The 22,985-nt window shown below is 48.7% G+C and overlaps 2 protein-coding genes across 2 annotated transcripts in view; one reads left to right on the top strand and one right to left on the bottom strand.

The window, feature by feature from the left end:
- LOC137616452 (cation-dependent mannose-6-phosphate receptor-like) overlaps positions 1 to 22,985 on the top strand; it is a 144,041-nt gene that overhangs the window by 2,148 nt on the left and 118,908 nt on the right. The window lies entirely within an intron of this gene.
- Positions 15,745 to 22,985, bottom strand: part of LOC137616451 (protein phosphatase 1 regulatory inhibitor subunit 16B-like) — a 35,915-nt gene continuing 28,674 nt past the window's right edge. Inside the window, exon 2 of the mRNA XM_068346227.1 lies at positions 15,745 to 18,479. Coding sequence (XP_068202328.1) covers positions 16,615 to 18,479 — 1,865 coding nt within the window. The 3' untranslated portion in view covers positions 15,745 to 16,614. The remainder of the gene's footprint in view (positions 18,480 to 22,985) is intronic.

Here is a 22,985-nt window from a genome sequence, read left to right as displayed (position 1 = left end):
CCTCCCGTACACAGCCATATTATTATTATTATTATTATTATTATTATTATTATTATTATTATTACTATCCAAGCTACAACCCTAGTTGGAAAAGCAAGATGCTATAAGCCCAGGGGCTCCAACAGGGAAAAATAGCCCAGTGAGGAAAGGAAATAAGGAAATAAATAAATGAAGAGAACAAATTAACAATAAATCATTCTAAAATAAGAAACAACGTCAAAACAGACATGTCATATAATAAACTATCAACAACATCAAAAACAAATATGTCATAAATAAACTATAAAAAGACTATGTCCGCCTGGTCAACAAAAAAGCCTTTGCTCCAACTTTGAACTTTTGAAGTTCTACTGATTCAACCACCCGATTAGGAAGATCATTCCATTAGATATAAAACAGCCTAAAACCCTTCGTGTACTACTTAGGTTGGAGGGTTAAGGTGAGTTTCACCTTGCCGACTCAATATCCAATGCACAATAACCTCACGAATGAGTGAGCACCAATCATATGTAGTTTTGTGAGAAATTCTTAATTCTTTTCCAACAAATTTATGTTCCCTTAAAAATGCATACATAAAATCTGCATCTTTTTTTTCTTCTTTTTCAATACAACATGCCTTCTGTCACACCGAAATGCATTTTTGTTAATATCAAGTTGACACTTGGAACCACTGGTGGGGTAAATAGTGTCACTTTCACTTTTAATAACACCGTGATCTTGGCAGTACTTTATTATTCTTTCGATGTCACCACAATAATGCAAAAAAAAAATCTTTATAATTTAAATAATAATTGAGACAAGAACTTGGGAGAAAATCCACAGAAATTGATGTCAAAGTAGATGGTAAATGAGATGAAGATTCACATGCCTCCATTACTCTCTAAAGACTGAAATATTAGTGGTGGAAATTGTGTGAAAAGTTTCGAAGAGTGTTTCCCAGTAAAACTGTCACCTGATTGGGTATTCAAGTTACGTGAATCGTCTTCTCCGATGCTTTCGACGTGTGAATCACTCGACCATTGTCATTGAGCTACGTCAAAACCAACGTGACTAGCTCGTCTGTCGCCTGACCAACGTCAACATATGACTTCTCGTGTACAACCTAAATGTGGGGTTGCATGTGAATCGCCTCTTCCAACTGACCATCGACATTGAACGTCTCATACTCCTTCTAATCGTTCGTTTGCTCGTGAATCATTTGCTACGTGAGAATCGCTGGAAATGTGGGAATCGCTTCCTTGTCAGAAATCGCCTGCCCGTCAACGGTCCCCTGCCTGGCCATGTTCACCTGCCCATCAGCATTCACTTGGCCACCACCGTTCCTCCGCACCACAGCGTTCGCTCGCTCGACAACATTTTCCGGCCCGCCAGTGTTCACCTGCTTCTCAGTGATTGCCAGCTCGTCAGCATTCGCCTGCTCGGCAACGTTCACTTGCTCATCAGCGATCTCCCATGCAGCGGTGTTCTCCCCAAAGTATTCACGAGACGCGTAGACCTTCTCCGTCTCGAGAGATGCTTGATCATCCATCGAATCAGCGTTCGCTCATTTTTAAGCCATCGCGTCGCTCTCGGGTGGAACGCGTTCACTCACCTGTTCAACCTTCTCGACCGCGACGCATGATTCGCCTTCTAAAGAATCATCATTAAATTGTCCTGCCTCTCATGTAGTGTACCGATCGACCTCACGTTACCGTTGTATCGATCGTCACCGCTAGAGCAGGAGTTTTCTCGTCGCCCTCCAACGCGTCAGCGTCCACCTCATCGTCTGGCAAGAGAGGATTGCCCACTACAACCACTGAAAGCGATGGTTGTGGCCTCCAAAAAAGGTAGGGTTACTTACGATGGTTCTCCGTCTCCTCACTTTCCCTCCCCGCAAACACGTAACGTCGCAACTGCTGGGGGAGGAGGGAGTGGGCAAGTTGCAGGGTTTCAAGATTCCAAAGCTACCTCCCTTTAGAAGGGAATCGACTCTTACAATCCCGAAGTCATCAGTATCTGGTGTGGAGACACCTCTGAAGGACTTTTCTACCTCTTTCCCTTTGGGGGATCTCCTGTAGAGCACTTCAATGAGTAAGCAGCCGTGGACCAGGGCGGTATCTCAAGTCTTCACCCCGTTTCTTCCGGTACGCCCATCAGAAGCCCCAGCGGTGCCAGCCGATTCGGGAATTAGGACCACGACTGCTTCTTCCCCCCTGAAGAGGAAAAGGGGATTTCCACGATAAGGTCTCTTCAACAAGAGGACAAATTGACTCCGGTCAGGACTCTTAGAGCAGAATCCTCCTCTGAGGTTCCATCATTGTCTTGGCTCCTTGATGCCTCACCCACCATTGGTAGAGGCTTCCAGAGGGATGAGTCAGTGTCGGACTCTTCTCTCCCGTCTCCGACGGAAAGACCTCAAGGAGAGAACATAGCCCCGCCTTCAGCTTCTCGTTCTCTTCTTTCTGAGAAGGTCACTTTATCGATACCTTCTACCCTAGAGCCTTTATTCCCTACTAGAAGGGAATCTAAGGACTCTTTTAAGACAATTCCCAAGTCCTCCTCCAGGACTCAGAACCCCTTGGAGGGGTCTAGGAGCTGAGTCAGTCTTCCTGTTGACGACCACAACCCACCCTGGGGTGAGACCTCGGTGTGGATGAAGATCCCGTTGCCAGCCCAGCTTCGGACAACGATCAGAGAGAGTTGGAACACGCCTTTTGGAAGGTTTTGGCTATCGTGAGGGCCCTTAACGGGTTAACAGATCCAGAAATGGCCCCTCAAGAATGCAAGGACACTGTCTTAGACCGTGTCCTAGGCACTCAAAAGCCTCCTAAGGCCAGTGCAGCCCAGCCCTGGTCCTGGGGGTTAAAGGGTGTCCGGCATAAGATCCCCTCTCAGTTGTCTTCTATCTCTGAGTCTTTCCGCTCTTCCTCATCCGCTAAACTCTTCCCACCTTCGGGTGTTAGTCAGAGGAGATATTAAGACATCATGGACGAGGCAGTCTCGACTATGTCACTGCACCACTCCTTGGAAGAGCTGACCAAGGGAGTCTCTCTTGAGAGGCTCTCTGCGCGTCAGGTCTCTTTTTCAGCATCTGAGATCGTGAACCCAGAGAAGGTTGTGATGTATACCATGTAGGCTACTTTGTGGCTGGATCTTTGGTTAGGATCGATAGGAATCCTGGTGCGAACAGAGGAAGGCCTTGGAGACCTTTCTTCTTTTGGGCACTTGCACCATTGAGTTTCTGGCCCACCATGTAGTGACCCTGTGGGCTAACACCAAACTGAAACGTAGGGATGCGGTGGCCGAGAGATTTCACCTGCAGGTCCCAAAAGCTGATATCACTAGGCTTTGAACCTCCTCCATGGAGTGGTCCTTCCTCTTTGAGCCTAGGGATGTTGAGCAGGCTGCTGAGAGGTGGAGGAAGTCCAACACGGACTCCCTCCTTCTTAGGGCCCCTCCAGCTCGGCCCTACAGACCATCAGCCCCTCCAAAGATCAGCCAAGGAAAAGTGTCATCGAAGAAAACGGCAGCCATCCTCAAACTTAAGGTGTCTAGGAAGCCCTTTCCTGTTAAGGATGGGAAAGACAGAAAATCCATCCGTGGAAGCAAACACCAGAGAGGTGGCAGTAAAAAAGCGCAAATGCTAGGAGAGGGCGTCCCCCTTCTCGTCCACCTGTGGGGGGATGTCTTCAAAGCTGCTGGACCAGGTGGATGCAGCTCGAGGCCGAGCCCTGGACGGTCTCTATGATCCGCTCAGTGTATCGCGTCCTGTTCATTTCATCTCTCCCTCCACTGACCAAGACTCCAGTGCCTATGAGCTCCCTTGTGATGGGATCAGCAAAGGGGCAGGCCCTTCCAGCCAAAATCCAGACCATGTTTGAGAAGGGCGATCTCCAGGAGGTCCTCGACGGGTCCCCAGGCTTCTTCAGTCGACTCTTTCTTGTGAAAAAGGCATCTGGAGCCTGGAAACCAGTCATCGCCTCTCATATCTGAACAAGTTTGTCGAACAGACTTTGTTCAGAATGGAGATGGCAGACGTGGTCAGACTAGTGATAAGACCACAGGACTTCATGTGTACTTTGGATCTGAAGGACGCATACTTCCATATCCTAATCCATCGGTCTTCAAGGAAGTATTTGAGATTCAACATCGACAACAAAACATACCAGTTCAGGGTGCTGTGTTTTGACCTTTCCACAGCACCCCAGGTCTTCACAAGAGTGTTTGCCGTAATGTCATCCTTGGCTCACAGGCATTCATCTGCTTCGCTACCTGGACGACTGGCTGATCCTGGCAGACTCAGTGGCAACCCTTCTTCAGCACCAGGACAAACTTCTGAGGCTTTGTCAAGATCTGGGTATTATGGTAAACCCTGAGAAGTCTTCTCTGCTACCCACTCAAAGACTGGTATACCTAGGCCGGGTATTTGACACCAACCTGCACAAAGCCTTCCCATCAGACGACAGGATAGCAAGGCTGAGGAAAGTAGCTAACCCTTTCCTCAAACAAGAATAGCTCCCAGCCCAGAAGTGGCTAAGTCCCCTTGGACGCCTATCATCCTTGGCCCGTCTAGTTCCCAAAGGTAGCCTCGGGATGCCTTCCCTCCAGTGGCATCTGAAGTCCAACTGGAATCAGGCCTCTGATTCCCTGGATACTCTGATTCCTATGGCATCGGAAGAAAAGATGGACCTCTGATGGTGGTTGGCAGACGAGAATCTGCTGAAGGGTGTCGATCTTGTCGTCCCTCCTCCTGATTTGAGGCTGTTCTTGGACGCACTAAAAGAAGGGTGTCAGCGGTTAAAGGCTATTGCTTAGCCTTGAGACTTGCCTTTAAACTGAAAGGAATGGATATTTCCTCATCGCTGGAACTTTCCCTTCAAATACGAAGTTATGAACTTACCTGTTATCACTCGGAAGTGAGACCTCCTGCTTGGAACATGGTTGAGTGCTTCGGTCTCTAAAGAAACCTCCGTACGAACCATTACGCCAGGCAACAGATCACTACCTGACTTGGAAGACGGTGTTCCTACTCGCCTAGGTACCAGCCAAATGAGTTACCGAACTTCATGGTCTCTCTTTTGACGTCGCCCATTCAAGGGGATGAGGAGAGGTAAGCTTCCTAGGTTCGAATCCTTCCGGATATTGAGTCTTAGCTCTGCAACTGATGACCCAGATCATCTATTACTATATCCAGTCAGGTGTTTGAGGCGCTACCTCAAGACAACAGCAGCAGCGCGGCCCAGAGTGTCCTCACTCTTCGTAAGCACGGGCAGAACCAAACAAAGGTTCACGAAGAACACAGTCTCCTCATGGATTGGCAGAGTCATTGACTTTGCCCTGATCCCGACCCTCCACCAACACGTTGTCCCAGAGCGCATGATGTCAGGGGCGTTGCAACGTCCCTGGCCTTCAAAAAGAACTACTCTGGGCCGCAGGTATTGCAAGCAGGCGTGTAAAAACGCCAAAAGACCTTCACCGCCTGCTACCTGCAAAACGTGACCCACAGGAATCTTGATACGTTCTCTATCGGTCCTGTGGTGGTTGCACAACAGCAGGTTTAGTACCTCAAGCTCCTTATTGGACAAGTAGCAGAAGGTTGAGAGCATTGGTTACCAGAGTTTTAGTCTTGAGTGAAGGAAAAGGAATGTCTGGCTCTTTTCCTTTCGTCATCCTTCCCTCTCTTCGGGAAAATCAGCATCCTAGAACCTCTGCACAATCTGGCCTCAAACCTCTGCAGGTAAACCATTGCTTCCTTGTGTAACCTAGTATTGTTCCAGTACTGTTGCATCCCCGTATCCTTAAGAGACCATTCACCAAAGTTATGTCCTGCAAGACTCGGAATAACGTTTACCTGGACAGTCACATTGCTTAGCAGGTTAGTGATGTGTTAGGGTCTCCATATTGTTGCCCAGAACTTTGCACAATAGGCAGTAACCCGGGTAAAGCCAAAAAGCCAGATTGTCAGGGACTTCCACCCTTATGATGGGTGAGTCACCTATAAATAGCGTGGTTTGTATTAAAGTTACAGAACAAATGACAAATTCGGAGGTAATTTGTATTTGTACCGTAACTGGAATACAAACCACGCTATATAATAGGGGTTTTACTTTCGGCGTAGCTGAAATGACAAGCCATTAATTTTTAACGAGGGTATACTACCCATACCGCTAGTTAGTGGGGGTAGGGGAGAGTTGCTTGCTAACCCCCCCCCCCCCCCCCCCACACACACACACACACCTGTGCTTGAGCTCACTTTGCTCTCGGCTCAGATGGTGGTCGTACGTGTCCGCTCTCATCCTGGCTGTCATATTGGCAGCCATTTAATTGCTTTTGTTCTTTCCTTTTTCTAGTTCTGTATGTGTAAAGTTGGCCTCTGCGATCATGCGCACCTGCCCTGGGTTTCCTGACCGCCCCTGTGGAACATTCATGTCGGCGGTCGAGACTGATCCTCACTCCCTTTGTCCTTCTTGTAGGGGCCAACGGTGTGATAGTAACAACAAGTGTAGGGAGTGGTCTGCCTCCCAGTGGGAGAGGTTTTTGCGACAACGAAAGTCCAAACGGGATATTTCTCCTTCGAAGGTTGCTTCGAAAGGAGATAATCCCAAGGCCTCTTCCTCCGTTGCCCAAACCTCCTCCGAAGCTCCCACTCGGTCGGTCTCTTTCGAGAGACCGTCGAGTGGTAGCGTAGACCGATGTATTGTTAACTAACCTTGGGGCTCGAGAGATGATGTTGCTTCCCCTGGCGAAGCAGCTCCACCTCTCCCCCCAGGGGAGGATATGTCACTAACCTCCCTATTTCAGCTTTGGTCCTCCTTGGGGGTTACGGGTTTGCCCTCCAAGGAGGTTTTGCTTAACTACATCCGATTGGGTGCTGCTGTCAAGCATTCGTCGTCACCGTCAGAGGTTGATCCTCTGTCTCTTGTCAACGTTGTGGTGTCAGAGGTATCCAATGCGGTCTCACCCATCTCTTCCACTCCAAACTCTACGGTAGCTGACGGCTTAGTTTCTCCCGTTCCTGTTCAACCTACGAGGGGGAAACTAAGTCCATCGTCAGTCTCTCCTGCTTGTGTTTCTCTCCCTCGGGGGAGCTCACTTACAGAGACTCCTCTTTGGAGGACTGCAGAAGGTCAGCTTGCTGATCCAACGGCTCCCAGAGGGCGCATTCGTCAGAAGGCTCGCCATCCTCTTCGCCATAGAGGCCTTCCTTCACCTGCGGTGAGGAGGCGCCTCTTTGGTTCAACATCTTCAATGCAGTCCCCCGCAGAGGAGCCTCTAGACCAATCATCCGTCACTGCTCCTGCATTGGTCCTGGACCTCTCTGCAGAACGTTCGCGATCTCCTTTGGTAGAAGGTCGTCCTTTTAAAGTACACGTCGACCTACCACCTGACAGACCTGCCGACCTGCCATCACCGTTTCTACATGGGCCTAACATGGCTCCACCCAAGCGTGCTGTTGTGTGCCAACAACATACTCGCTACGCGCCCACGAGACCTGACGAGCGCTCTTTAGTAGCTCGCCAGGCCCCATCACTACGCGCGGATATTCATCATAATTCTAACATAGGGCATCAAGAGCGTACGCTCCAACAGGAGCATAGCTCCATCACGCGCTATGCGCGCCCTCATGCACATATGCGCCGACGTTCTCCTGAGCGCCCTGTGCAAACTGCGCCCACGCGCCAACAGTCTCCTACTCGCCCGTGCCCATCTGCACTCCAACACTCACCTGCGCGCAAACTACCTGCGCGCCATCAATCTCCTGCGTAATGGCGCTCTCCTGCACGCCAGCACTCCCCTACGCGCCAGCGCTCTCCTGTGCGCCAACGTTCTCCTGCCCGCGCGCATACGCGCCCAACATCTAACTCTCCTGCGCGCCATGCTGCGCACAATCCTACGCGCCCTGCGCACGCTCGTCCATCTTCTCCGAGGGATGCGCGCCAACATTCTCCCGCGCGCCCCACATGAATCCATTGCGCGCCCGCGCGCTAGGGAACTTCTCCTGCGCGCACGCTCCCTACGGCTGGCACAGACGCGCGCCCTACGGCTGCGCACTCTTCGTAATAATCCTGAGCGCCCGCGCGCCACCAGTCTCCCGCGTGCGAGCCCCGATATTCTCCCTCGCGCGAGGCCCGAGATTCGCCCTCGCGCGAGCCCCGAGATTCGCCCTCGCGCGAGCCCCGAGACTCGCCCTCGCTCGAGCCCCGGGACTCCCCCTCGCGCGAGCCCCGGGACTCCCCCTCGCGCGAGCCCCGAGACTCCCCCTCGCGCGAGCCCTGGGACTCCCCCTCGCGCGAGCCCCGAGACTCCCCCTCGCGCGAGCCCCGGGACTCCCCCTCGCGCGAGCCCCGAGACTCCCCCTCGCGCGAGCCCCGGGACTAACCCCTCGCGCGACTCGCGTGAGCCCCGAGACCCGCCCTCGCGCGAGGCCCGGGACCCGCCCTCGCGCGAGGCCCGGGACCCGCCCTCGCGCGAGCCCCGGGACCCGCCCTCGCGCGAGCCCCGGGACCCGCCCTCCCGCGAGCCCCGGGACCCGCCCTCGCGCGAGCCCCGGGACCCGCCCTCCCGCGAGCCCCGGGACCCGCCCTCGCGCGAGCCCCGGGACCCGCCCTCGTGCGAACCCCAATATTCTACGAGCGCCATTATTCTCCCTCGCGCGAGCGCCATTATTCTCCCTCGCGCGAGCGCCATTATTCTCCCTCGCGCGAGCGCCATTATTCTCCCTCGCGCGAGCGCCAATATCCTCCCGCGCGCGAGACTACTAAACAACGTACGACAAGATCGCCATCGCCTTATTCCCCTCCCCGCAAGCGCATGCCACCGTGCATTGTGGGAAACTTCCAGAGGGGTCCAGGATCCCAAAGCTACCACAGACGAACCCACCAATGTTAGTGACTCCTCCCAGGGATCCTTCAATCCCTTTCCCTTCAAAGGGTATATCTGACAGCGCGTCTGTCGGCCAACAGCCCTGGTTCGGTGTCCTGATCAGAGCCGTAGCTCAGGCTTTCAAGTCTGTCTTCTCTGAATTGGGACACAGAACCATGGCTTATTCTACCCCTTTGAAGAGAAAAAGAGGAGTTCCAGACGCGGTCACTTCCCCAAGGGCGAAACTGACTCCCCACAGACCTTCGAGGCAGGTTCCTTCTATTCCTGAGACTGCCTCTCCTTCCCTTTCGGACGAAGATATCCCGTCTCCAAGGGAATCACGTGACGAGAGACTTTTCCCCATCGCACCAATGGAGGAAACCTCTCTTCGTGCTGAGGGTTCTACTCAGTCAGGGATTGGAAGGAACATGCCACACTCGTCAATGTTGGAGTCTTATATCCTTCCCAGGAAGGAATCTAAAGACTCCAAAACATTGCCTAATTCCTCTACTAGGACTAGGATGGAGCCAACTAGCCGCTCAGGGAATGTCCGCGACTCTCCCCAAGAAGAGCCTTTGGGGATAGAAGGAGACTTCGCTGCAAGTCCTACAGCAGGAGGAGACCAGCAAGAGTCAGAACATGCGTTTTAGCAAGTTCTGACTCTAATGAGGGCTCTCAATGGGTTTTCCAACCCAGAGATCCCTCCTCGAGAAGGCAAAGACACGTTCTTAGACCGCGTCTTTGGTACTCAAAAACCCTCTAAGACCAGTGCAGCCCTGCCCTGGTCTCAAGTGGTTAAGAGTACCAGGGATAAGATCTCACAACAGCTCTCTGAGATGTCCTCCTCCAACCATTCCGGTACCACCAACAAGCTCTTCCCACCTCCTCGCGTATAGCAGAGGAGGTACTTCGAGATCCTAGAGGAGCCTTGTCTAGCTCTTCCACTTAACCACTCGCTGGAAGAGCTAACCAGGGGAGTCCCTCTTGAGAGACTCTCCAACCGTCAGGTCTCATTCTCGGCAGCTGAGATCCTCAACCAGGAGAAAGTTGCGAAGTGTGCTATGCAAGCCACTTCGTGGCTCGATATCTGGTTGGGGACCTTAGGATAATCCTGATACGTTCTGAGGACTTTTCCAAGGAATGTACCAGGATTGCTATGGAAACCTTCCTTTCTCAGGTACTCGCACGATTAAGTTTTTGGCCCACCAAATATCGAACTTTTGGGCAAATACCATCCTGAAACGTCGGGATGCAGTAGCTGAGAGATTCCATCAGAAGATCCCTAGCGCCGAGATCAATAGGCTCAGACATTCCTCCTGTTCGAGCCTAAGGATGTGGAACATGCCGCTGAGAGGTGTAGGAAGTCTCATCAAGACTCCCTCCTTCATAGGGCTTTAACATCCAAGCCCTATAAGCCTCCAGCACCACAGGAGTCCCGTCCAGTCAAGACCACTATGACGACAACAGCAGCGAAGACATTGGTGTCTAAGCCCTTTCCTGTCAAAGAAAGGAAAGGCAAAAAGTCCTCCAGGGGAGGCAAAAATCCTAGAGGGAGCAGTTGAGGCCACAAACGCTAGGATAGGCAGCCCCCCTGTATTTCCAGCAGTGGGGGGATGCCTACAAAGTTGCTCAAAGAGGTGGAAGCAACTCGGGGCCGATTCCTGGACAATCTCCGTGATCAGTCTAGGATATCGCGTCCCGTTCATAACATCTCTACCTTCCCTGACGACGAATCCAGTGTCATTGAGCTCCCTTGCCTTGGGATCGGCAAGAGGGCAAGCCCTTCGGGCAGAAGTCCAGACCCTGTTGAAGAAGGGCGCTCTCCAAGAGGTCGTCGACGGATCCCCAGGCTTCTTCAGTCGACTCTTTCTTGTAAAGAAGGCGTCTGGAGGCTGGAGACCAGTCATTGACCTCTCAGCTCTGAATAAGTTTGTCAAACAAACTCTGTTCAGCATGGAGACGGCAGACACGGTCAGACTAGCAGTAAGACCGCAAGACTTCATGTGCACACTGGACTTAAAGGACGCGTGCTTCCAGATCCCAGTCCATCTGTCTTCAAGGAAGTACTTAAGATTCAGCCTAGACAACAGAATGTACCAGTTCAAGGTGCTGTGCTTTGGTCTTTCCACAGTGTAGTGGTTTGTGGACTGTAGCCAAAGGTAGCACTTGAACTGCCTAGTGTCCGAATGCCGACCACAACCCAACGTTCACTACACGACAAATATACAATGGTGGAATACCCAAAAACCTAAGTAACAGGTCAAGAGAACGGAACACTGGGCACCACCCCTTGATTTATACTAGGCAAGGGGACCCAGCTAGAATCTTACTTCCTTCTTATCTTCCCTTGCCTTGGGCTGAATAAACGCGTAAGATGATCGTTGATTCATTTCTGAGAAGTTAGCAGCATTAATAGGTATAGCTCTATATTCTTTAGGTAAGATGGTTTTAAACTTGGGAAAAAAATATCAGAACATTAGGTGAAAGGGAAAGAATTTTTTTATACTGACAACAAGACAGTGTGGGAGGAAAAAATTATGATAAATGACTCCTTAGAAAGATTAAAAAAGAGTGGCTGAGAAAGGGACATCATGGTGTAAGGAATTGGAATAAATTTCAGTCTTCATAAAAATAAAAAAGATATTTATTTGTGAATGAAAAAAAAAAAAAACTGTTAGGAATACATTAACATTGTTTTGTCAATTTAAATAATCAATTAAAGGCAAAATTAGCATCTCGCCTGCGCGCCAGTGCTCGCCTGCGAGCCAGCGCTCGCCTGCGCACTAACGATCTCCTGCGCGCCCACGATCTTCTGATCTGGGCGCAATGGGGAAGATAATCTCTTCCCCTGCTCGCCAGCGCTCACCAACGCGCCATCGGACCCTGCCTGCGCTCCATTCTTCACCTGGCGCGCAGTCTCCAACGCGCGCCCACGAGAATGCACACGCGCGCCCTGCGCGCCCACCAACACAGCCAGATGTGCGCGCCCGCGCAAGGGATATATCTCCTGCGCACGCACGCCCAACGTTATCGCCCTCACGGGCTCTTCAGCCAGATCCTGCGCGCGCGCTCATCCAGCCTTCTGCGCGCCCTCTGCCATCTCCAGCCCGCGCGCGCCCTCGCCATCGCCCTCGCGCGCCAACATTCGCCCGCGCGCGACCCAGGGCAAATCCCATCGCGCGAACGCCAGCGTGATCCCACACGTGAAGCTGCAGGACAATGCGCGGCCAGGTCATCATCGTCACGTCCCCCCCCCCCCCCCCGCAAGCGCAGAACGGCGTGCTCGCCGGAGGGAGGGAGGATTCCGGATAGGTCCAGGGACATTTCTCCTTCTTTTCAGGCAGACCATCCTTTGGTAACTCCTCCTAGGGATCGAACGATCCCCTTCCCTCCAGAGGGAGTTTCTGACAGCGCAGCGGTCAGTCAGCAGCCATGGTTTGGGTCCCTCGTCAGAGCAGTCTTGCAGGCTTTTAAGCCTGTTTTCTCTGATCTGGGCCACAAATCATTGGCAGCTTCTTCTCCCCTGAAGACTAAGAGAGGAGTATCTGACGTGGTAACTTCTCCAAGGGCGAAGCTGACTCCTCGGAAGTCTCTGAGGAAGGCCTCCTCACCCCCCCCAGACTTTCTCTCCCTCCCCTTTGGACGAAGATTTCCCGTCCTCAGGGGAGTCACGCGAGGTGAGGTTTCCCCCATCGCACCAATGGGGGAAACCCCACCTCGCGCTGGGAAGTCTTCTCGGGTAGGGGTGGAGAAGAGCCTCCCACCATCACGGTTGGAGTACTGCATCCCTCCCGGGAGGGAGTCGAAGGACTCTAAGACTTTGCCGAAGTCATCCTCAAGGATTAGACCGGAGCCAGCCAAGCCCTCAGAGAACGTCCACGAGTCCCCCCAAGAAGAGCCTTTGGGGACGGGAGACTTCGCTGCTAGCCCTTCAGGAGGGGAGCCACAGGAATCAGAGCATGCGTTCTGGCAGGTTCTGACCCTTACGAGGAATCTCAATGGGTTTGCGGATCCAGAGATTCCCCCTCGTGAGGGCAAGGACACGGTCTTGGACCGAGTCTTCGGTACTCAAAAACCCTCAAGGGCCAGTGCGGCTTTGCCCTGGTCTCAAGGGGTTAAGAGGTCAGAGACAAGGTCGAAGGCCAGCTCTCCGAGCTTGCCTCCTCCAGCCTATCCAGCATCAGTAACAAGTTCCTCCCGCCTCCTCGTGTCCATCAGAGGAGGTACTTTGACATCATGGAGGAGACTTGTTTAGTTCTTCCCCTACACCACTCCTTGGAAGAGCTTACCAGGGGAGTCCCTTTAGAGAGAGACTCCAACCAGCAAGTGTCATTTTCGGCAACGGAGATCCTTAGTCAGGAGAAAGTGGGGAAGTGTGCCATGCAGGCAACTTCGTGGCTGGACATCTGGCTAAGGTCTCTGGGCATCCTGTTACGATCTGAGGACTTGTCCAAGGAGAGTACCAGGAAGGCCATGGAGACCTTTCTACTCTCAGGCACTCGTACAATCGAGTTTCGAGCCCACCAAGTCTCGAACTTGTGGGCTAATACCATCTTGAAACGTCGAAATTCAGTGTCTGAGAGATTCCACCAGAAAGTCCCCAGTACCGACATCAGCAGACTCAGACATTCTTCCATCTTGGGGAAGAACTTGTTCGAGCCTAAGGACGTGGAGCAGGCAGCTGAGAGTTGGAGGAAGTCCAACCAGGACTCTCTCCTACATAGGGCTTTAACATCTACCAAGAGCACGAAACCGGCAGCTGCAGCGAAGACAACGGTGTCTAAGCCCATTCCTGTCAAGGACAAGAAAGGCAAAGAGTCCTCCAGGGGAGAAAAGAATGCTAGAGGGAGCGGCATAGGCCGCAAACGCTAGGAGTGGCAGTCCCCCTGCATGTCCACCAGTGGGTGGATGCCTACAAATTTGTGCAAACAGGTGGCAGCAACTCGGGGCCGATTCCTGGACGATTTCCATAATCAGTCAGGGATATCGCGTCCCGTTCATAGCATCTCTACCTCCCCTGACAGCGAATCCAGTGTCGTTGAGATCCCTTGCCATGGGATCGGCGTCTTGGAATCCTGACTGATTACCATAGTCTCTTGACTGACCCTGCGATCTCCTTTTACATCCCCAAGGGAAAGGAGAGTTGGTGTGACCATAGGTTTCAATGGTTTTTTAACCATTGAAGCCTTTGAGCTGGAGAGAATCGAGACTTCTTGAAGCTTATCTTGCATCCCCGATGTTTTGGGAACCGGAACACTTCCTTGGATGCTCATAGACCAGCCATTTTGGGTGCTGCCCACCCCAGCCTTTCGTCCAGGTACATTGTTGCCTGAACCATTTCTAGGCTTGGTTTTTGCGTGACTGTGTCCGCCAATCCCGTGATGATACTTACGACTGTGTTTAGTCCGACAAGTATCTTTTCTGGGACATACGTTATCCTCTGTAACTTGAATCTTAGGTAGGAGGAGAGGGGGTGACTGACTGGAAGCTGCCAATAGACATCTTTCAGGTCTGACAAGACTGCGAACACCCATTTTTGAAATAAGGTCCTTATGTTCAGAAGGATTAACATTCTGAACTTGCTGTTTTATTTGAACTTGTTGAGTGGCGACAAGTCCAGAATGACTCTGAGTTTTCTTGAGTTGTTCTTGTGAACACCAAACAGCCTTCCCCGGAATTCGATGGACTATACTTTCCTTACCACCTGTATGCTCTAGAACTCTAAGGTATACTCTTCCAGGAGGGGGTTGGAGTGTAGGAAGAGTTGAGGAAATAATGGTGGAGGCATATCTCTTTTCCATCCTAGTCCCATCTTGATTAGGCCTTGGACCCAAGGATCGAAGGTCCAGCGTCCTGAAGGAACCTCCCTCCTACCAGAAGTGTCTCTGCTTCGCCTGATCAGAAGGTTTACATATTCGACCGCTTGCCTGTGGCACCGCGGTCATCGTAACTGTGGGATGTTGTTGAACAGCCCGAAGAAAATTTCTAGACTTTTCCGTCTTCCTTTTAGGTTGGGGACCCACATCTGTGGAAGAGTTTCTCTTTGAAAAGATGAATCACTTTTGGAGAAGTCCTATGTTCTCTGTGGTGGCCTTTTTAATCACCTCTCTAACTACCTTTTTTAGAAAGAGGTCTCTACCCCAGATGTTGGAAGATATCAGCTTCCTGGTTTCGTGTTTCACTGTTGCGGCAGCGAACACAAACTCTCTACAGGTTTTCCTAGCCTTCATAAAGGCATAAAGGTCTTTTACTAAGGTGGCCATATGCATTTTGGCCAAGACCATGAGCATGTCTGGGGTACTTTGATGGGCTGAACACAACTCTATGCAGTTTTGATACGGCTCCCCTTCTAATTTTGCCACTTTTCCCCTCGAAGCGTAAACGCTATTCGGGGTGCAGATTGCTATGTGGCGTGTCAAAAATACGTCCCTTGATATTATGCGATATCCTTGAGAGAAATTTTAATGATATTCGCGCCAGGAGTTAGAATTCTGGAGACCTAAAGGTAAAATTCTCTGGGAATATCACTATAGTACATATATCCCTTAGGAAGCTACTAATAGGAACTTCCATCAGGACAACATGGCTAGAGCCCAAAAATGTAATTATCTTCCTCCAATCTGCACACTCGTTCTGGTCAGTTTTGATGCAGAACAGAATGTAGAGTTGATATGCAATGGTATATAAGGGTCTGAATATGTGTAGTAGGGATCTCTTTATGTCTGATATAACAGTTCATTGTGACTAGAATATCCTGCATGGAAATACAGTAAGGTAAATTGTGATTAATTTCTGAGTTTGTGTTGAGAAATTTGATTAATGATAGAAGAGCCTTTTTATACATTACTGTTATGATTATGAAATTTTAGAGAAAAAGTTTTAAACCATGTGTATAAAAAAAGATAAGCAAAAAGTATTTATTGCACTTCGCTGCACAGAATACATTGACATTTAAAGAAAAATTTATATTTACAATACACTTGACAGTGAAAATCAAGTTTTTATATTTGTAGTGCTATTAACAATATGGACTGTCTGATGAGAACAGAAAGCAAATATAAAAAGAAATAATTTTTGTCAAAATAAGTGAAGTCAAGAGGCAGTTTGGAATAAGGAGGATAAGTGAGAGGTTTTACATAATTGAGAAAAGTCAGAAACTGGTATAAAAGTGAGCGAATCAATAAGTGATATCACTTTTAAAGGACAGCATGTCTTTTGTGCTCCCCATTGTAGCTTAGGAAAAGCAACTTTTATCAATCTCAAAGTAACCAGTGACTACATTACACATTTGAAATTTAATTCTTTGAAAAAGAGTACAGTATTACTGCAATTACATGGCAACAGTAAAGTAAATAATTTATGAAGATTAAGTACATATTCAAGTTATAATTTAGTGATTAAAGCATCATAAGGCATTATAATGACGTTTTTAGCATTATAACTATGTTTACACCATAAAACATCATAGTTAATGGTACTGCAGATCTCATGGTAAAAATTACTGCTTGTAAAGAAGAGGCTCATGAGGAAAGCTTGATCTGCTGTAACTTCTAACTTAACATGGTACATAAGCTTATACACGAGTTGAGTTTGGTGGTGATACTGTATATTATGAATCGTATTTATCTAAGATTCTGTATAAAAGAGGCTGCTAGTTATTTTCATTAATTTTGGCATGAACTCAGAAATTTAGGATGGATTTCAGATTTTTAATCAAAGTGTGATATGAAATAACATATAAATTGACTTTATAAGTAAAAAATCAGAATCCATTTACATTAAAATACATTTCTTTTCTCTAATAAAATTTTTGCCATGAAACTCTTCCTCACTCATTCTGAAGTGATAGCGAATCATTGTAGGACTAGGAGGAGGATCGTAAATTTCAGAAACATTATAAAATGTAGATTGTGTTGTGGTAGTTTTGTTGTCTGCCTCCAGGTTTACTTTTTGCATCATCCTTGCTGCTTGACGTTGTTTCTTCAGATCAATAAGTGTTGTCTTATTGGATACGGTGTTTTTCCTGAACATGTTATTGTTTGTTTCGGTAAACGTTGGTTGTTGGTGGTGTCCTGAAGTCATTAATGATGAAGCAGCATTTTGTCTTACAAGGTATGGTACATCTTCTCGTACTTCAGGTTTATTTTCAGTTTCAGAAATCTCAGCAAATTGATGTCTTTTTTCTTGAAGTGGTATTGGTGCCCTGGGTTTGGAGTGTTTGATTACTGGTGAGGCAGTTTGCCCTGTCTCAGAGAGACCTTGAACATTTGATGATTTAGGAAGTGGCTTATGGTTTGTTATTGCATAATTTTGTTTGCCATCTGTTACGTGTATTTGTTTATCGTCTTGCGTATTTGCTTTGACATATAGAGGATTTGCAATCCCCTTTGGATATGCTGTGATACTTTCAAAATCATTATCATTATCATCGTCATCGTCCATAGAGATAATACCCTGTGAAGTAGGATCATTTAAAGTGGATAATAAATCAAGTATGTTATCTGTAGGTGTTTCATGTATATTGTTCTCATTTCCGTTGTGTAATTTGTCTGTGTCACGTGGGTGGTGTTGGTGTCTTTCCATACTATTGGCTCGTTTTATTGGCGCTAAGTGTTTTGCTTCTTTAACAGAATTCCTTCTCTCAGAAAACTCAGATGCTTCCAGGTTGAGAATGGTACATGAAGTTTCATCCTTTGGACTATTATCTTGCAAAGTCTCCTGTATCTCTTCATCATCAATACCTGCTATTTCATAAATGTTATCATTATCTGCCTTCTGAGAAATGGTTTGTTCTTCATTAATGATGAAAGTCAAGGTATCAGTTACAGTCTCTTCAGAGTCATCGAAGTGGCTGGTCATTTCATCATCACTTCCACTGAAACTACTTTCCTTGTGAATGGATGACAGCAGATACGGAGTTGTGTATGTTTTGACGGAGCCATATTTCTGAGATACATCGCCCATTATCTGTAGAATGCGGAGTTTAACATCATGATCTTCACATAGGTCGTATGGTGTTTCTCCATTGTCTGTTGTTGACCTTATATCAATATCATCATGGTTGGCAAGTAGATCAAGAGCTTCTTCGTTACCCCAGTAGGCTGCGACATGAATAGGTTCCCATCCATCTTCATCTCGTACTGAAACAGATGCTCCCTCTCTCAGTAATAAATTAACTATATCATTATAACCATTTGCAATGGCTATGTGAAGAAATGTGCCTCCTTGATCTAGGGGTTGATTCAGGTCTCCCCCACTGATTAAAACATGGTTGACATCAGCCAAAATATGTGAGTGAGAAGCATTCTGAATGTTGTTAATATCTTTCTCTGTCAGTCCAATCTTAGCTATTTCATTTTCCAAGTACTGTTGCATGACTTCATCTTCGGCTATATCATGTGGCATATCTCCATCTCCATTTATAGCGGTCAGATCAGCACCAGCTTTTATAAGGAAACTTACAATTTTGAAGTGACCGCATGTAGCAGCGGCATGAAGAGGTGTCCATAGGTCTCTGTCTTTGATGTTGACATTTGCTCCATTTTTTACCAAAAGTGTCACCATATCTAAGGATCCATCTATGCAGCACTGATGAAGAGCCGTGAGTCCATCATGATTTGTCTCGTTAGGATCCGCACCTGAAATTAAATTTAATTTTGAGAAATATTGTACAGTATTGTACATGTGTCTTAATATACTGCATAGACTGAATTAATATTTTTTCCGACACTAGATACAAACCTTACGATCTTTACATAGGAGTATTATTTTAGCAAGAGCTGAAACCACCCCTTAAGTTTTTGCCAGGTATAACTACCCCTTGCTAGTTAGCAGAAGGGGGTAGCGGGTGTAGACCAACTATCCCGCTCACAAAAGCACTGGTAAAGAAACGTCACTTTTTATTTTGGCTCAGTAAACATGTGGTCTTTCTCTCCCATCAAAACCTATTAACTGGTTTACAATTAAAAGCAGTTGGTCTAAAGCTTAAAAAGTCCTTAGTTCCTTCACTAATACAAACCAACGCTATTTATAGGGGATATTACGTTCGGCGAATCTGAAAGACGAGCCATAAGACTTTTAGCAATGGTTAATCACCCACCCGCTAGTTAGCGGGTGGTGGTGTCGGGGTAGTAGCCATCCCGTTCAGTCACACACCGGAGCTGTGAACCCCACTTTGCTTTTGGCTGGGAGAGACGTTTCCTACTCCAGCTTACTGGCTTTTTGACATTTTTTCTTAATCTTCTTTTTTATATACTTTATATATAAAAACATTCTTGTACTGTAATGTTTTTATATATATTTTAAGCTTTTCTTTACAGTGAATATTGCTGTTTGCGTGACAGCGTAGTGCGGGAGGTTTTCAAGGGCGAAGAACCTTCTCTTACAATCTTCCCAACTTGGATGACGAATAACCCAGAAACTGGTGGCTTCCGAGTGAGTCGGCTTCCTCCGCAGGGGAGTTGTCATCGTTGGGATACAGCACTGTACTACTTCTCTGTATGAATGTTGATGTCGCTCTCCCCCTACTAGTTCTTGGAGAAAGACTGCTTGTGGCCATCACGGAGCCTGACTTCGGTCTTCCTCTTTCTCACTGATAACGCCACTCTCCCTTGTTACGTGGGCGGCCGGCAGATCCTCTGCAGGGGAACCCATTTCCCGTTCGCGGGTTAGGTTGCGCTTCTGAATGGTTTTCTTCATGTGGCGATGGGCCAACGGCCATTTTTAGCCGGTGGAGGGAATGCATAACTTCCAACTTGTCCGCTCCCCCTCAGGGAACCCATTTCCCGCGGGAGGGTTGAGTGGTACTCCTGAGTAGTTTGTTTCGTCAGCTGAATTATTTAATTGTAATTATTTTATTTACAGTTCTTATGCTGCCACTCTCCTTCTCCCAACGATGTTGGCTGGCAAAGGGAGTGTGCAGTCCTTCGTATGTTTCTGTTCTTCCCGTCCGCGGATTAGAGGCTCCTTCTGAGGGAGTTTTTTCTTTCATAATTTTATATTTATCAGCTAGCGTTTCCGTACTTGTTCGTTTGGTTAAGACAGCCGACGTAGAAGAGCAGAGCCGTTCGTTCTTGTGGAATCTGCTATCCCCTATGCTGTCACAGTCCTGTTCTCCTGCTACTATGGCAGCTCCTGATCAGCACGCCGACTTTGGCCTTTCCCTTACGAAGATGAGGTCCCTTCCAAGAGAGCCTAGGAACAAGAGCAGTGGCATACTGGGCTCCTTCTGGTGTTCCAGTCGGGTGATCCTGGACTCTTCTATGGACCTTTCTCGGTTGCCATCGGTGGATGTCCAGTTCCTGATCGTCCTGCCAGCTGACCTGCCAACCTACCACGTGCACGCACCAACGGTCTTCCGCGCGTGTATGCGCGCTCCAAAGCCTTCCGCGTGCACCAATAGTACTCTCTCACATGCGCACCAATGCACCCGCCCTTGCGCAACCAGTCGCACGCTTCGGCGCATTCTAGGGAGACTGCACAAAACTACACAGTGCTTTACTGCGCACCAGCGCTCTTCCGCGCTTTTCTGCACCCTCCTGCGCAGTTGCTATCTCAAATCCAATGCGCCAGCTCTTGCCAAAGACCCAGTGCTTGCAGATCCAATGCGTCAGCTCTTGCCAAAGAGCCAGCGCTTGCAGATCGAATGTGCCAGCTCTTGCCAAAGAGCCAGCGCTTGCCTGCTCTCCAGCGCTCTTCTGCGCATTCACCGGAAACTGCGCTTCTCAGCAGAAACTGAGCACCAGCAAGTTCCTGTGTGCCATTGCTCCAGTACTCTCCTGCACACTCGCGCAATAGGGAGAAAAAAAAGGATTAAAACTTTTTGGGCAGGTCACCATTGCTCCATTCCTCTCCCCGCAAATGCATAACATGGCCGCCAGGAAAAGAAGAGTCTTCACAGAAGGATTCTAGATCCCGAAGATTCCATCTTACAAGTGGAATCAAAACGGGGAATCCTTGGTCCCTGTCTCTTCTAAAGTTTCTTTTTTTCTTGACAGACCACCATCAGCAAACAGGAAAGCATCAACAGTCTGATCTCTAGATCACTGTTTGCTGATGGCTAGTTCACGGTTTTCTGATCGCTAGGTCGCCGATCACCAGATCGCCAATTGCTAGCTCAACGCTGATCTTTGACCTCTAGTCCCTTCAATGACTAACGATCTCCGATTGCTAGCGTTCTAATCACCGATTGCTAGTCAATAACCAGTCATCAGCTTGCTGATCACTAGATCACTCATGGGCAGCTCATCTTTCTTCAATCATTGAACTCAGCTCGCTGATCTCTGACCAGCCCATCTTCAGCTTGCTCATCTCTGACCAACCAGGGGGGACCATAATCAGCTTGCTGATCTTTAACTCACCATCGGCTCACAGACCACCGATTCATTGGTCATCGGCAATTCGCCAGAAGTTCGTGACTCGGACTTATTAGTCAACCCCTTCCTGTAGTTTCCTAGATCAGAAAGTATACAACATACTTCTCGCTACTGGCCATTCGCCATCACACTAAAGTGATCGACAAACGTTCGACAACCCTCATCAACGGCTTGTCGACAGGGAACTACTTGCGAGCATTCTCCAACTGCACAGTAACTACGATACCCAACCGTTAACCATTGATTAACATTCGCCAGATTGATTCTATTCTAAGGAATAAAAGAATTCTTACACTGGGTATCGCGTCTGATCCTTTACGACACGTGTCAAGACTCCAGCGTCAACAATCTTCCATGCAAAAGGATCCGCAAGCTGTCCCTTTGGGTTGATGTTCACACCATATTGGAGTTCGAACAAGGGCTAAGACCTCAGGTCTTCATTTGCACTCTGGACCTAAAGGACATACTTCCAGGCCCAAACCATCCATCTAGGAAGGTTGGAAGATTCAGTGTAGACAAACAAGAAACACCTGTTCAGGGCACTGTGCTTCGGTCTTCCCGCTACACCCATCCTAGTCTCACAGGATCGGCTTCTGTCTCCTCCGTTTCTGGACTACTGACTGACCTTAGCAGACTCAATGGCAACCTTGCATTAGCACCGGAACTTCTGAAGTCTTTTTACCAAGATCCAGTGATCAAGGTAAACCTGCGGAAGTCTTCCCTACTTCCCTCCCAGAAGACTGGTGTATGTGGTAATGATTCTAGACACCAATCTCCACAAAACCTTCTCAAAAACGAGAACAACTCCCATCCCAGAGTGACTTGAGTCTGACTGGAATCAGGCCCTCGATCCCCCAGACATTCTGACCCCCATGGGACCAGAAGTTTGGACGAACCTCAAGAGATGGGTGTCATTCGAGAATCTACAGAGTGGTATAACCTTCTCATCCTTCCCCACCCCCCTGATTTGGTGCTGGGCTTAGAACACATCAAAAGAAGAGAGGAGGGACCATAGTGCTGCACCACACGACCTCAGCCCTCTGGACAAAGTCCGAAAGTACCTTCACTTAAATCTCTTTAAGAGATGAATGCCAACTTTCTGGTCCTTCAGCAGCCTCATCGGTTCCTAACAGACCACTCAGTGATGTGATGGGCGACAACACCACACACCACATAGAGGCTCAGATTGGCAAGCAAGAAGGAACTTGCTCGTAGCCTCTTCCCATCTAACAGTATAAACACTAAGATGGGCTAAAGTCCGTTAGGTACCACTATCAGCCTGCTTCATTCCAGACTTGTAGAATGTGCTCGCCGACAATCTGTGCACAGATCTCAGATAAGGTATACCGAATGGTCTTTGGATCAATTTGTAGCCGACAAAGTCCCGACTTTACGGGGTCCTCCAACTAGGGATCTGTTCGCAACTCTCCTGAACCTCAGGCTGCCGTTGCTCCCCAGCCCTAGACCCCAAGGCTCTCTGGCAACAACGGTGGGTACAACAATGACGTTTACGTCTTGTCCCTGTTTTGTCTGGAGAAGGGCACTCAAGAAGGCTAGAACATCGGTCAGCCTCTCAAGGACTCTCCTAGCTCCACTATGGCATTACGCAGAACAGTTTCCAAACCTTTTGCAGCTCCTGATAGTCTCTCCAAGAGAACCCTCTCCACATCACAGACAACCCACTTCGACACCTACCACAAGCTATAACTTTGTTATGATTATACGCCTGGAGACTACCCAGTACCTCCTCTTCCACAGAGGCTTTTCGCA

This window comes from Palaemon carinicauda, chromosome 22 (genome assembly GCF_036898095.1).
Source record: "Palaemon carinicauda isolate YSFRI2023 chromosome 22, ASM3689809v2, whole genome shotgun sequence".
Lineage (NCBI taxonomy): Eukaryota > Metazoa > Arthropoda > Malacostraca > Decapoda > Palaemonidae > Palaemon > Palaemon carinicauda.
Note: the sequence above shows the minus strand (reverse complement) of the source record. Positions and strands in the feature narration are given on the sequence as shown.